We start from the raw sequence: 13,969 nt of genomic DNA, 5'->3' as shown, positions 1-13,969 counted from the left end.
GGAGGCGGAGCTTGCAGTGAGCTGAGATCCGGCCACTGCACTCCAGCCTGGGCGACAGAGCGAGACTCCGTCTCAACAAAAAAATAATAATAAAATAAATAAATAAATAAAATGGAAGGTCCTTGAGGTAGGAGGATCATTTGAGCCTAGGAGGTGTAGCTGTGATTGCACCACTGCACTCTAGCCTGGGTACAGAGTGAGACCCTGACTCAAAAAAAAAAAAGGAAGGTCTTGTTCAGAAAGAAAAGTTGTATGTAGAATGGGACTGGAAGTTCCTTATGCAAGCAACAAAAGAGTTGAAAAATTTGCAAGTACTAGCTAATTAGTGCAAATACTGTCTGAGAAGTATAAATTAAAAGTAAGAAATGAGTAACTTTCTGATTCCAGAAATGACAAATTGTAGTTTTTGTTTGTTTGTTTTGAGATGGAGTCTCACTCTGTCGCCCAGGCAGGAGTATAGTAGTGTGAGTTTCAGCTCACCACAACCTCCATCTCCCAGGTTCAAGCATTTTCCTGCCTCAGCCTCCTAAGTACCTGGGACTACAGGAGCACGCCACAACCTCCAGCTAATTTTTGTATTTTTTAGTAGAGATGGGGTTTCACCATGCTGGCCAGGCTGGTTTTGAGTTCCTGACCTCAGGTGAGCCACCCGCTTCAGCTTCCCAAAGTGCTGGGGATTACAGGCATGAGCCACCACGCCTGGCCAACAAATTGTTATTGGTGAATAACATCTCAGAACTGTGATGAAGTGAGATAACTTTATCAAATGCTTCACAGAGAAGACTGAGATTTAAATCATAGAATTATAGAATATCACCCAGAAAGAGACAAACTTAAATTCCAGTGGTTCCTAAACCACTGATTTAAAAACCTAGCTGTGGCCGGGCACGGTGGCTCAAGCCTGTAATCCCAGCACTTTGGGAGGCTGAGGCAGGCGGAACACAAGGTCAGGAGATTGAGACCAGCCTGGCTAACACGGTGAAACCCCGTCTGTACTAAAAATACAAAAACTTAGCTGGGCGTGGTGGTGGTCACCTGTAGTCCCAGCTACTTGGGAGGCTGAGGCAGGAGAATAGCATGAACCCAGGAGGCGGAGCTTGCAGTGAGCTGAGATGGCACCACTGCACTCCAGTCTGAGCGACAGAGCAAGACTCCGTCTCAAAAAAAAAAAAAAAAAAAAAATCTCTCCTTAAAAACCTAGCTGCGCATGGCCGGGCTTGGTGGCTTACGCTGTAATCCCAGCACTTTGGGGGGCCGAGGCGGGTGGATCACGAGGTCAGGAGATCAAGACCATCCTGGCTAACACGGTGAAGCCTCGTCTCTACTAAAAATACCAAAAATTAGCCGGGCATGGTGGCAGGCGCCTGTAGTCCCAGCTACTTGGGAGGCTGAGGCAGGAGAATGATGTGAACTGGAAAGCAGAGCTTGCTGTGAGCCGAGATTGTGCCACTGCACCTATAACCCAGCAGTTTGGGAGGCCAAGGTGGTAAGATAGCTTGAGCCCAGGAGTTCAAGACTATCCTGGGCAACAGAGTGAGACCCCCATCTCTATTTTTTAAAAATTTTAAGCAAAAAAAATCTAAAGAGGGACATCTGAGTCATAGGAGAAGTTTTGTGTAAAAAAACAAAATCTATATATTAGAGATATGTAATTTCATTTTTCATCCTGATTTTCTGAATCAGAATTTCTGTTAACGTTTCTTGGGAATCTGTGTTTTCTAAAAAGTCTCTAACGCTTCTGAAGGTGCAAATTTGTTTAGGAGCCACCAGTTAGGTCCAAACCTTCACTTCACAGATGAGGACACTCAAGGTCTAACTGAACTTTTTTTTTTTTTTTTTTTTGAGATGTAGTCTTGCTCTATCACCCAGGCTGGAGTGCAGTGGCACGATCTCGGCTCACTGCAAGCTACAGCCACCGCGCCTGGCCAAGGTCTAACTGAACTTTTTTGTGCTAATAGCTCTTATCAAGGTCTAGAACTAGAATCCTGGCCCCTTGTTTGCATATACAGTTCCTTTTTATAATGCGATATCTATGTTAACACTTTTAATGTGAAATTGTTTTATAAACAATCGTAAGTGAAACATATCGGTTTGAAAATTTGTTGATTTCTTACTTATATAGGGGCTAATATATACTGTGACCAAAAAAATCTTTATAAACAAGATTAGGAGGTTCAACATAAACATTACCCTTATTTATCTCATTTTTAGGCGACTGAGTCAAAGACCAACACCAGAAGAACTAGAACAACGCAATATATTGCAACGTGAGTCCAGTTATGGAAATAAAGTTGTATAGATTTTCTTTGTTTCTGACTTTAATATACATGAAAGAGAAAAGAAGCATTTGCTACAAGGGCTAAGGGAGAGTGTTCTAGCTAGGCAAGGACTTTATTTCCCCATGAAGGAACACAGCTTACCAAGCTTCCTTTGGAAGCTGCTATTATGGTACTGTTTAGTGTGCTGTGATACTCTAGAAAGCTTTGTTTCAGTGTTCTCACTGTATCCTGGAACTGCCTTGGGCATTTGGGAGCATTTGACAGTATATGGGAGATATACCCAATTTTTCTGTGTTCAGGGAGCTAAGGGTAGCTGTGCATATGGAGACCTTCCTATTCCTAGAATTTGAGGGCTGAGGCCCAAAGCAAGTCCCAAATGCAGCAGTTTTCCTCTTGCTTTAATCCCTTAAGACTTTCTTACCTCTGTACTTACCAATGGGACCAGGTATTTAATTTGCTGTCTGTGTACATCATTAACTTCCTGAAATAGCATTCTAATCTGGCAAATATTTGATTTGTTTTTCCAGAATATAGAGTAAAATTTGGCCTTAAAAGTTTCCTCACTGAGAAGGTTTGGGCTTCCTCAGGGCTATTTGTGAGCATATTCAGTCTGACCAATCCATCCCCTGTTCTCTCAGCACTACTTGGGTATACACAACTTAAATCACTTAGTAAATTTTCTAGTGTGGGAGCCCTTATAGACATATCACACAAAACTCCATGTGATCGCCATTGCCCATTCTTAGCAGTTACTCTTGAGCAAGAATCTGCAGGCTTTTCCTTAAAGCGTACATAGTAAAAATTTTGGATTTTGCAGGCCAAAAAGCAAATGAACAACTATACATAATAGGTACTTACTTACAAAACCATTTAAAATGTAAAGACTATTCTTAGCTCATGGGCAGGAAAATACAGGCAACCGGCAAGATGTGGTGCCATATTTTTGCTGCCTCTTTCTTTTTTTTTTTTTTTTTTTTTTTTTTTTTGAGACAGAGTCTCACTCTGTCGCCCAGGCTGGAGTGCAGTGGCCGGATCCCAGCTCACTGCAAGCTCCGCCTCCCGGGTTCATGCCATTCTCCTGCCTCAGCCTCCCGAGTAGCTGGGACTACAGGCGCCCACCAACTCGCCCGGCTAGTTTTTTGTATTTTTTTTAGTAGAGACGGGGTTTCACCATGTTAGCCAGGATGGTCTCGATCTCCTGACCTCGTGATCCGCCTGTCTCGGCCTCCCAAAGTGCTGGGATTACAGGCTTGAGCCACCGCGCCCGGCGGACTCTTGCTTGCAACGAACTGTTTGTATCGGGAAAATTGTTTTTGTTTAGTCATTTCCAGAGTTAGTATTTTATTCTGATTTGGGCCTATAGGAAATACCTGGACCGAGGTGAGTGGATCACGAGGTCAGGAGACTGAGACCATCCTGGCTAACATGGTGAAACCCCGTCTCTACTAAAAGTACAAAAAAATTAGCTGGGCATGGTGGCGGGCACCTTAGTCCTAGCTACTTGGGAGGCTGAGGCAGGAGAATGGCGTGAACCCTGGACTCAGAGCTTGCAGTGAGCCGAGATTGCGCCACTGCCCTCCAGCCTGGGTGACAGAGCAAGACTCCGTCTCAAAAAAAAAGAAAAAAAGAAAAAAAGAAATATCTGGGCGGGGCACGTTGGCTCACGCCTATAATCCCAGCACTTTGAAAGGCCAAGGCAGGAGGATCACCTGAGGTCAGGAGTTCGAGACCAACCTGACCAATATGATGAAACTCTGTCTCTATTAAAAATATAAAAATCAGCTGGGCATGGCATGTGCCTGTAATCCCAGCTACTCGGGAGGCTGAGACAGGAGAATCACTTGAACCCGGGAGGCGGAGGTTGCAGTGAGCCAAGATTGCAACATTGCACTCCAGCCTGGGCAACAAGAGCAAAACTCCGTCTCAAAAAAAAAAAAAAAAGAAAAGAAAAGAAAAAGAAATTACTAAAACATTTGATATACAAATTGTCATTTGTGAGTAATCTTCCTTCCTTCTGATTGTCAACTGTAGCTAAAAATGAAGCTGATCGTCAGGCAGAAAAACGAGAAATTAAACGTCGGCTCACTAGAAAGGTACTACTCCCTGTGTGTTCAGTTAACTATATGTGTTATATTTGGATGACCTACTTGATTGGAAATGAATTTGCAGCTAGGCACAGTGGCTTCCGCCTGTAATCCCAGCACTTTGGGAGGCCATGGCAGGAGGATTGCTTGAGCCCAGGAGTTCAAGACCAGCCTAGGGAAAACAGTGAAACCTTGTCTCTACATTAAAAAAAAAGAAAAAGAAAGAAAGAAAATAAAAAGAAAAAAAATGAATTTGCAGCCTGGGCAACATGGCAAGACCCCATCTCTACAAAAAAAAATTAAAAAATAGCCGGGCATGGTGGTATGTGCCTGTAATATCATCTACTTGGGAGGCTGTGGTAGTAGGATCATTTGAGCTTGGGAGGTTGAGGCTGCAGTGAGCTGTGATTATGCCACTGCACTCCAGCCTGGGTGACAGGGCAAGACCCTGTCTCAAAAAAAACAAAAAACCACCAGATAACCATAATCACTGGGGGTGGGACCTCCAGGGATCAAGTGTATAAAGCTCCCCCAGGTGATTCCAATGAATATTGAAGCACTGGGTTAGAGGCAATTTGAATGCATGATTGATGCCTAATTATTGGCTTAGTGAACTACGAGGCTCCATTTCCTTCAGCTCAGTCAAAGGCCAACTGTGGCTGAACTCCTTGCCAGGAAGATTCTGAGGTTTAATGAATATGTAGAGGTAACAGATGCTCAAGATTATGACCGGCGAGCCGACAAACCTTGGACCAAACTGACCCCTGCTGACAAGGTACCTGGAAAATGCTCTCTTGCTCTTTTCTCTTGCTCTTTTCTCTTTATTTGGAGGATCCAAGATGCTAACTGGAAGGGAGAACCATAAACAAAACTTTAGTTTTAATGTAATATTAAATTTCAAATCACGATACAAACTGCCAAGTTGAACAAGTCAAAACGTTATACTAACTCAGTATAATGTTTTGGTAACTCCACCACCAATACTGAAAGAAAGAAAATCCCTGCTATATCAGAGTAAAAATACTGGAAGGAATACATTTTAAACAGTGGTTGTTTGGTTAGAGGGAATTTGGGCTATATATTTTAGTGTACTTACCCATATCTCATTTTTATAATGCTGTGAAAACCTGTAAAAGCTGGCCAGGCATGGTGGCTTATGCCTGTAATCCTAGCACTTTGGGAGGCCAAGGTGGAGGGATCACTCGAGGTAAGGAGTTCGAGACCAGCCTGGCCAAAACATGGTGAAACCCCCGTCTCTACTAAAAATACAAAAATTAGCCAGGTGTGATGGCGTGCACCTGTAATCCCAGCTACTCGGGAGGCTGAAGCAGGAGAATTGCTTGAACCCAGGAGGTGGAGATTGCAGTGAGCCAAGATCATGCGAATGCACTCCAGCCTGGGCAGCAGAGTGAGACTCCATCTCAAAAATAAAAATTAAAGGCTGGGCGCGGTGGCTCACGCCTGTAATCCCAGCACTTTGGGAGGCCGAGGCGGGCGGATCACGAGGTCAGGAGATCGAGACCATCCTGGCTAACACGGTGAAACCCCGTCTCTACTAAAATACAAAAAATTAGCCGGGCGTGGTGGCGGGCGCCTGTAGTCCCAGCTGCTCGGGAGGCTGAGGCAGGAGAATGGCGTGAACCTGGGAGGCAGAGCTTGCAGTGAGCCGGGATAGCGCCACTGTACTCCAGCCTGGGTGACAGAGCGAGATTCCGTCTCAAAAAAAAAATAAATAAGTAAATAAAATTAAAATTAAAAAAAAAAAAACTCTAGCCAGCTGCAGTGGCTCACACCTGTGATCCCAGCACTTTAGGAGGCCGAGGCAGGTAGATCTCTTGAGGTCAGGAGTTCAAGACCAGCCTGGCCAACATGGTGAAACCCCATCTATACTAAAAATACAAAATAGCCGGGCATGGTGGTGTGCACCTGTAATCCCAGCTACTTGGGAGGCTGAGGCAGGAGAATCACCTGAACCCAGGAGCTGAAGGTTGCAGTGAGCTGAGATTGCGCCATTGCACTCCAGCCTCAGCAACAGAGCAAGACTCCATCTCAGGAAGAAACAAAAACAAAAAAACTATAAAAGCTACAATATCTCTTTAAAGATTTCCAAGTATTTTGATTAAACTAGAAATTTTAGGTTTATTATGAGACAGATGGGTATCTCTGGGTTGCCTGTGAGGGGTGGCAGTGACTTACAAAGTTAAACACAGTAAAGAAAAAATGACGGCGGGGCGCAGTGGCTCACGCCTGTAATCTCAGCACTTTGGGAGGCCGAGGCGGGTGGATCACGAGGTCAGGAGATCGAGACCATCCTGGTTAACACGGTGAAACCCCGTCTCTACTAAAAGTACAAAAGTGGTGGCAGGCGCCTATAGTCCCAGGTACTCGGGAGGCTGAGGCAGGAGAATGGCGTGAACCCGGGAGGCGGAGCTTGCAGTGAGCTGAGATCCGGCCACAGCACTCCAGCCTGGGCAGCAGAGCAAGACTCCGTCTCAAAAAAAAAAAGAAAAAGAAAAAATGACAAGTTACACTGCTGTACAAAGCAGCCAGAAGAAGCTGAAACATTTTTGTTTCTACTCCACAGGCTGCCATAAGAAAAGAATTAAATGAATTTAAAAGCTCCGAGATGGAGGTTCATGAAGAGAGCAAACATTTTACACGGTAAGACCCAAAAGACCCAGTCATACATGTGCTAGGTCGAGTTTTCCAAAAAACATTGTTCAGGTATGAAGGGCTCTAATGATGTCAGTAAAAAGAAAAACACTCAGTGTTGATTGCAAGACTGCATTCAAAGGGATGAAAAGTAAGAAGTCATAGTAAATGCCTAGGCCAGCTCACGCCTGTAAACCCAGCACTTTGGGAGGCCAAGGCAGGTGGATCACCTGAGGTCAGGAGTTCTAAACCAGCCTGACCAACATGGCGAAACCCCGTCTCTACTAAAAATACAAAAATTAGCTCACCTGTAATCCCAACTACTCAGGAGGCTGAGGCAGGAGACTGGCTTGAACCCGGGAGGCAGAGGTTGCCGTGAGCCGAGATCGCGCCATTGCACTCTAGCCTGGGTGATAAGAGCAAAACTCCATCTCAAAAAAAAATAAGCAAATGCCTATTCTGGTTGCGGCATTTTATGTATATTATTTCATCCTTGCAATAAACATGCAAAATGTGTTAACATCCCCGTTTTATCACTGAGGAAATGGAGGCTCACAATGGTTAAGTAACTTGGTTGACTTGCTAATAAATTGCAGAACCAGGATTCAGAGAAAGAAATCAATGACTTCAAGGATAATGAGGTGCTCTCTTCATTGTACCTTACTCTCTCAGGTTATAAACGGTGCTAAGTTAGACAAGATCTTGCCCTCTCTGGTTTCAGTTCTGTCTAGCACAGTTGATTTTACCAACTTAATGTATAAACAACATTTTAATTAGCTGTCCTCATGAAACAAGCCAAGAAATCCAGCAAAGCCAACAAGCCAACAAATCAAGTGTTTTGATTTGGAATTACGGTTGTGATTAAGGAGCCACCCATATCCAAAGAATCAGCTAGCCACAAATGGAAGCAGTCAAAGTATCTTTACGTGATTCTTAGAACATTTATAAAAAGAGGCAAACAAGGCTGAGTGCAGTGGTTCATGCCTGTAATCTCGACATTTTGAGTGGCTGGGGCGGGAAGATCGCTTGAGCACAGGAGTTTGAGAACAGCCTGAGCAACATAGTAAGACTCCATCTCTACAAAAAAAAAAAAAATCTATTTTTTGAATTAGGCAGGGGCCTGGCACAGTGGCACACTGCTAGTACTTTGGGAGGCCGAGGGGGAAGGATCACTTTGAGACTAGCCTGGGAAACATAGTGAGCCCCATCTCTACAAAAAATAAACTTAAAAAAATTAGGTACAGGCTGGGCATGGTGGCTCATGCCTGTAATCCCAGCACTTTGGGAGGCCGAGGTGGGAGGATCACAAGGTCAGGAGTTCGAGACCAGCCTAACCAATATGGTGAAACCCCGTCTCTACTAAAAATACAAAAATTAACCGGGTGTGGTGGCTCATGCCTATAGTTCCAGCTACCCAGGAGGCTGAGGCAGAAGAACTGCTTGAACCCGTGAGGTGGAGGTTGCAGTGAGCCGAGATTGCACCACTGCACTCCAGCCTGGGTGACAGAGCGAGACTCCATCTCAACAACAACAAAAATAGTGAAAAGGTGCAGTGGCTCACTCCTGTAGTCCAGCTACTTGGGAGGCTGAGGTGGGAAATTCACTTGAGCCTGGGAGATTGAGACAGCAGTGAGCCACGGTCACACCACTGCACTGAAGCCTGGACAACAAAGTAAGATTCCATTGCTAAAAAGAACAGTTTTTGCTAAAGGAAAGAGTTATAGAATGTGACATTTATGCTAAATCTTAAGGTATATAAAAACAATTAATCTGAACAAAAAGGAAGGAAAGAACCTTGTAAGCAGAAGGACCAGTATAGTCTGGGCGCAGTGGCTCACACCTGTAATCCCAGCACTTTGGGAGGCTGAGGCAGGTGGATCACTTAAGGCCAGGTGGAGACATGCCTGGCCAACATGGTGAAACCCTGTCTCTACTAAAAATACAAAAATTAGTCGGGCATGGTGGCTTGCCTGTAGTCCCAGCTACTTGGGAGGCTGAGGCAGGAGAATCACTTGAACCCTGGAAGCAGAGGTTGCAGTGAGCCAAGATCGCGCAACTGCACTCCAACCTGGGCAAGAGATCAAGACTGTGTCTCAAACAAAAAAAAGAAAAAGAAGGACCAGCTTAAGCAAGATGATGGGAGAGAGGAAAACACATGGCGTTTCTGAGTAACAGAAAATGTAGCTCCAACAGAGGATGTATGGGGCAGTGTGATGAAAATAAGCTAGAAAATGGGTTGCAGTCCCTCGCAGTGCTTTCACTGTTATGCTAGGATGTTGGAACCATTGGCAGTTTATAAGCAGGAAATTCTGTGTATTTCAGAACAAGTTCTGATGCAAACAAGGAAGGTGATATGGAAGGATGAAGAGACTAGCAGCAAGGAAAACAGGAAGTGTCTGAAATAATCATAGTGAGCATAGTGGTAGCTCAGACCAGCGACAGTGAGAATGCAAAGGTGATAGATTTGAAAGACATTTCAAGCATAGAATCAACAAGATGTGGCAATCTGTTGTATTCCAGAGATGAAATAAAGGAGTAGTCAGAATGACTCTGATATTTCTAAGTTGTATTTTTTGAGAGGTCTGTGAAGGTGATAAGGAGTTTAGCTGAACAGTTTATTCAACAAATGCTGAGCACCTACCACATGATAGGTATAGTGCTAGGTCCTTGGGATACAGCAGGAAATAAGATAAAGTCTCTGTCCTCAATGAGGCTTTATTTTTTTTTTTTTTTTTTTTTTTTTTTTGAGACGGAGTCTTGCTCTTCCGCCCAGGCTGGAGTGCAGTGGCCGGCTCTCAGCTCACTGCAAGCTCCGCCTCCCGGGTTCACGCCATTCTCCTGTCTCAGCCTCCCGAGTAGCTGGGACTACAGGCGCCCGCCTCGTCGCCCGGCTAGTTTTTTTGTATTTTTTAGTATAGACGGGGTTTCACCGTAATAGCCAGGATGGTCTCGATCTCCTGGCCTCAAGTGATCCTCCCATCTTGGCCTCCCAAAGTGTTGGGATTACAAGTGTGAGCCACTATGCCTGGCCAAGCTTTTATTCTAAAAGAAGGCAGACAATGAACAAGCTAGAAAGTAAATTGCATGTGTTGAGTTTGATGAGCCTATGACATACGGAGATACCTAGAAGACCGTTAGATATGCAGCCTAGAATCCAGAAAAAAAGCAAAGTCTCAAGATACAAATGAAAGGGCCGGGCGCGGTGGCTCACGCCTGTAATCCCAGCACTTTGGGAAGCCGAGGCAGGCGGATCACGAGGTCAGGAGATTGAGACCATCCTGGCTAACACGGTGAAACCCCGTCTCTACTAAAATACAAAAAATTAGCCGGGCATGGTGGCAGGCGCCTGTAGTCCCAGCTACTTGGGAGGCTGAGGCAGGAGAATGGTGGGAACCCGGGAGGCGGAGCTTGCAGTGAGCCGAGATAGCACCAACGCACTCCAGCCTGGGCAGCAGAGCGAGACTCCATCTCAAAAAAATAAAATAAAATAAAAAATAAAAAATAAAGAATGTATTTTCCTGAAATGATTATAACTTGAGAGGTTTTCCCCTGCCCGTCAACTTATTTTCTTCTGAACAACTATTTTAAAATGAGGCACTTATGCCATAGTTATATACATTTGAATGAAGCCTACATTGATAATTTTACTTCCTAAAACAACCCATAATGATGGGTGATTCAACTTGAGAATTAAAGGTCATTTAAGTGCTTTAAAATATCAATTTGCCAAATACTAAACATCTACTACGTTTTAATACATTTAATCAAGCTGCTCTAACCCACCTTTTTTTCTAGAACAGTCTGTTTCTATCTCACAACTGTTCTACTTTTTATTTCGTTATAACAAACTGACGAAATAAATTTGTACATACTTTTAGATGATGAAACTTCTTTTATAAAGAGTTTTGAAAACATGATTAGTCATTCATTAAGTATCACCCAGACAAGCATTCCCTGTTAGAATGGCCTAGTGCCAGGTGAGGGTGTGTGATGAGGAAGAGAACAGGACCGATGCAGTATGGAAAAGGGTAAGACATGATTCTAGACCTTCATGAACTATGGAATCATCTTGGCTAATTTGTAATCCTCCTAAACAAAGTAAAATGCATCGCCATGTAAATTTACAGTTTAGAAATATTTACAGATAAAAACAAAATACATACAGGTGAATCTTTGATTTAACACAATTGAAAATATATATCATGTTTTCCTTCCAAACTCTCCTCCTCCTTGGATAGACCAGTATTCTGTCTGTTAACCTGTAATTCAGCTCACTCCCACTCTGCTCTTTCCATCTACCAGATAAAGAAATACAGCATTCTTTTTGGGGTTTGAAATGAACAGCATGTGATATCGTTGGAGCAGCTTTTGCATAAATTTACGTAAGAAACTGAACATCACTGGACCCCCTGAAGAGTAAAAGCTAGCCACAGTTGATACTGCACTTGAAATAGTATACCAGGGATGTTAATTTTAAAGAGGCAGACACTTAAATTCATTAATCTGTTGTCCTTTATTCAGGGAGGAAGTCAGTTATTTTGTATTCCCTGAGATATGAAAGGCAGAGGGCAGGGATTGAAAATTGGAGGAGCACTAGATTTCTGCAGCAGTGATTAGAGGTCAAAGAGGGATTCGGAATTCTGAATGTCCACATTAGCAGCTGACATAGTGGCAAACTGCAAAATTCCATCAAATCTACTTTTTTTCCCCTTGTGGGAAAAAAAAATATTTTTATCTACTGAATTCAGTTTCATAAACATTTACAGAGAACTTACTATAAAAAATTTACAACTTTAGATTTCTAGTAATTTCAAAATAATAATTTCTTAAGTACTTGGGGATAACGCTTTCTAAAAAATATATGTATGTTTTATACACTGTAGAGAAATGAATCATCTAGCAAAGATGAGAGCAATGTGTTAATTACTATTGTTAACAACAATGTACTTTTGCTGTCTGATCACTGCAGAAGATATTACATGACGTAGATACACAATCTGTAAGATCTGTTTATTGTGATAGTAACCTAAGGTGTTCCTCAATTTGGCAAGAGTCTCTTTTAAAGTAGCTAATTATTATTGATTAACATGGTGCTCACTGCAATAACATTGCTGGGATAACCTGCAATGGATTTATTTTCTCTTAATATGTACATAAATACAGTCACATAAATTCAGAGAAGTTCCATTATATACATAAAGTTGATAATATATGAATAGGGTTGTGTCCTCATAATGTTTACATTACCAAGATTCATGTTNAAAAAAAAAAAAAAAATACAAATGAAAGAAGATAGTGGACCTTTAGGGGGGGAATTTATTTATTTACTTATTTATTTTTATTTTTTATTTTTTTATTTTTTTATTGAGACAAGGTCTCACTCTGTCACCCAGGCTGGAGTGCAATGGCATGATCATGGCTCATTGCAGCCTCAGCTTCTCAGGTTCAAGCCATCCTCCCACCTCAGCCTCCTCAGTAGCTGTGACTACAGGCACGGGCCACCACACCTGGCTAACTTTTTGATCATTTGTAGAGGCAGGGTCTCCCTATGTTGCCCAGGCTGCTCTCAAACTCCTGGGCTCAAATGATCTTCTCACCTTGGCCTCCCCAAGTGTTGGGATTGATTACAGGCGTGAGCCACCGTTCCCGGCCAAGGAAGTTGTTTTTTATTTAAAGGGTGGACAGAGGAAAATGAACCAGGACAGCATACTGGGGAAGATCAATTGAAGAAGAGAGAAAACTATGGAAAAGATAGTGTTACAGAAGCCAAAAGGAGTTTCAAGAAAGAAGGAAGCAGATGAGGAGTATCAGATACAACAGAAAGGTCAGGTAGAATTAGATCAGAGGAGAGGCAGTATTAATTAGTATATAATTTCATTACTACTGATACATTAATAGCAAAGCAATGTACATAATGTAGTAACTTGTCTCTTTTTTATCTCTTTTAGCTACCATCGTCCATGATGCCAAAGGTTGAGAGAGGAACTCAACATGGCTGCTTTGCTGCTTCCTTCTCCAGAGTGACATATGGAGGGAACTTTAGCACTTCCCAGCACAGCCAGAATTGTGTCCTCTGGGATCTTCTGAGGTGGACAGCACTTCTTTGAATGTAGCATTTCACTGGAACGGAGTCTCATGTGCTGCACCTGGGGCAAAACAACACTTTGTCAGTGCTTTTGAACCTTTCAATATTGTAGCTTACTTGAGTTTTTCCCTTACTGGCCACCAAAGTTCTGGACCACTTGGAGGTTCCAGGTTTTACTGGCTGCACCACCCCTTCCCCTAGATGACTGCCTGTGCTGAGGCACAGTTTGCACCATTAGCCTTACCTGCTCTGCCCTGATTGTGAGACCCAAATGTGTAGGCTCTAAATCCCAGCCATCAAATCCAATTCCTGATGGGGAAAACCTTCTGGAGGCCCCCAACCTTCTGGTGAAGGAGTCCCTACCTCCAGGGGAAGCCTTACCACACTGGCATATCAGATGAAGCCATTGCACTGCACCTCTCGTAACACAGCAATACAGTCTCTTGAGGCACTCAAGCCTGAGAGGAAGCTCAGGATCTGACATGTTCTTCCTTTTCCTCACAAGTCATCATGATTTTTTATTTTAAAATAATCTGGAAGTAATGGGAAGTTATGTTTTTCATGAACTCCAACCAGAATCCAGATTGGTTAGATGAGACCCGGCGCAGTGGCTCATGCCTATAATCCCAGCACTTTGGGAAGCCGAGGTGGGTGAATCACCTGAGGTCAGGAACTCAAGACCAGCCTGGCCAACATGGCGAAACCCCATCTCTACTAAAAATACAAAAATTAGTCAGGTGTGCTGGCGCCTGGCTGAGGCATGAGAATCGCTTGAACCCAGGAGGTGGAGGTTGCAGTGAGCCAAGATCACCGCCCACTGCACTCCAGCCTGGGCAACAAAGTGAGACTCTGTCTTAAAAAAAAGTTGG

The 13,969-nt window shown here is 43.4% G+C and overlaps 1 protein-coding gene across 15 annotated transcripts in view; it reads left to right on the top strand.

The window, feature by feature from the left end:
- The window catches only part of PHACTR4 (phosphatase and actin regulator 4), a 148,808-nt gene extending 134,844 nt beyond the window's left edge, over positions 1 to 13,964 (top strand). For 14 of the 15 annotated variants that reach the window (XM_017856378.1, XM_017856371.1, XM_017856376.1 and 11 more), the window contains 5 exons: positions 2,212 to 2,267; positions 4,311 to 4,372; positions 5,001 to 5,138; positions 6,948 to 7,024; positions 12,964 to 13,956. In XM_017856378.1, coding sequence (XP_017711867.1) covers positions 2,212 to 2,267; positions 4,311 to 4,372; positions 5,001 to 5,138; positions 6,948 to 7,024; positions 12,964 to 12,979 — 349 coding nt within the window. In that variant the 3' untranslated portion in view covers positions 12,980 to 13,956. Of the gene's footprint in view, positions 1 to 2,211; positions 2,268 to 4,310; positions 4,373 to 5,000; positions 5,139 to 6,947; positions 7,025 to 12,963 lie in introns of all 15 variants that reach the window. The other variant, XM_017856373.1, reaches the window with a different exon arrangement.
- Positions 13,965 to 13,969: the final 5 nt, after the last annotated feature.

Source organism: Rhinopithecus bieti, unplaced genomic scaffold (genome assembly GCF_001698545.2).
Source record: "Rhinopithecus bieti isolate Rb0 unplaced genomic scaffold, ASM169854v2 scaffold_41082, whole genome shotgun sequence".
Taxonomy (NCBI): domain Eukaryota; kingdom Metazoa; phylum Chordata; class Mammalia; order Primates; family Cercopithecidae; genus Rhinopithecus; species Rhinopithecus bieti.
Note: the sequence above shows the minus strand (reverse complement) of the source record. Positions and strands in the feature narration are given on the sequence as shown.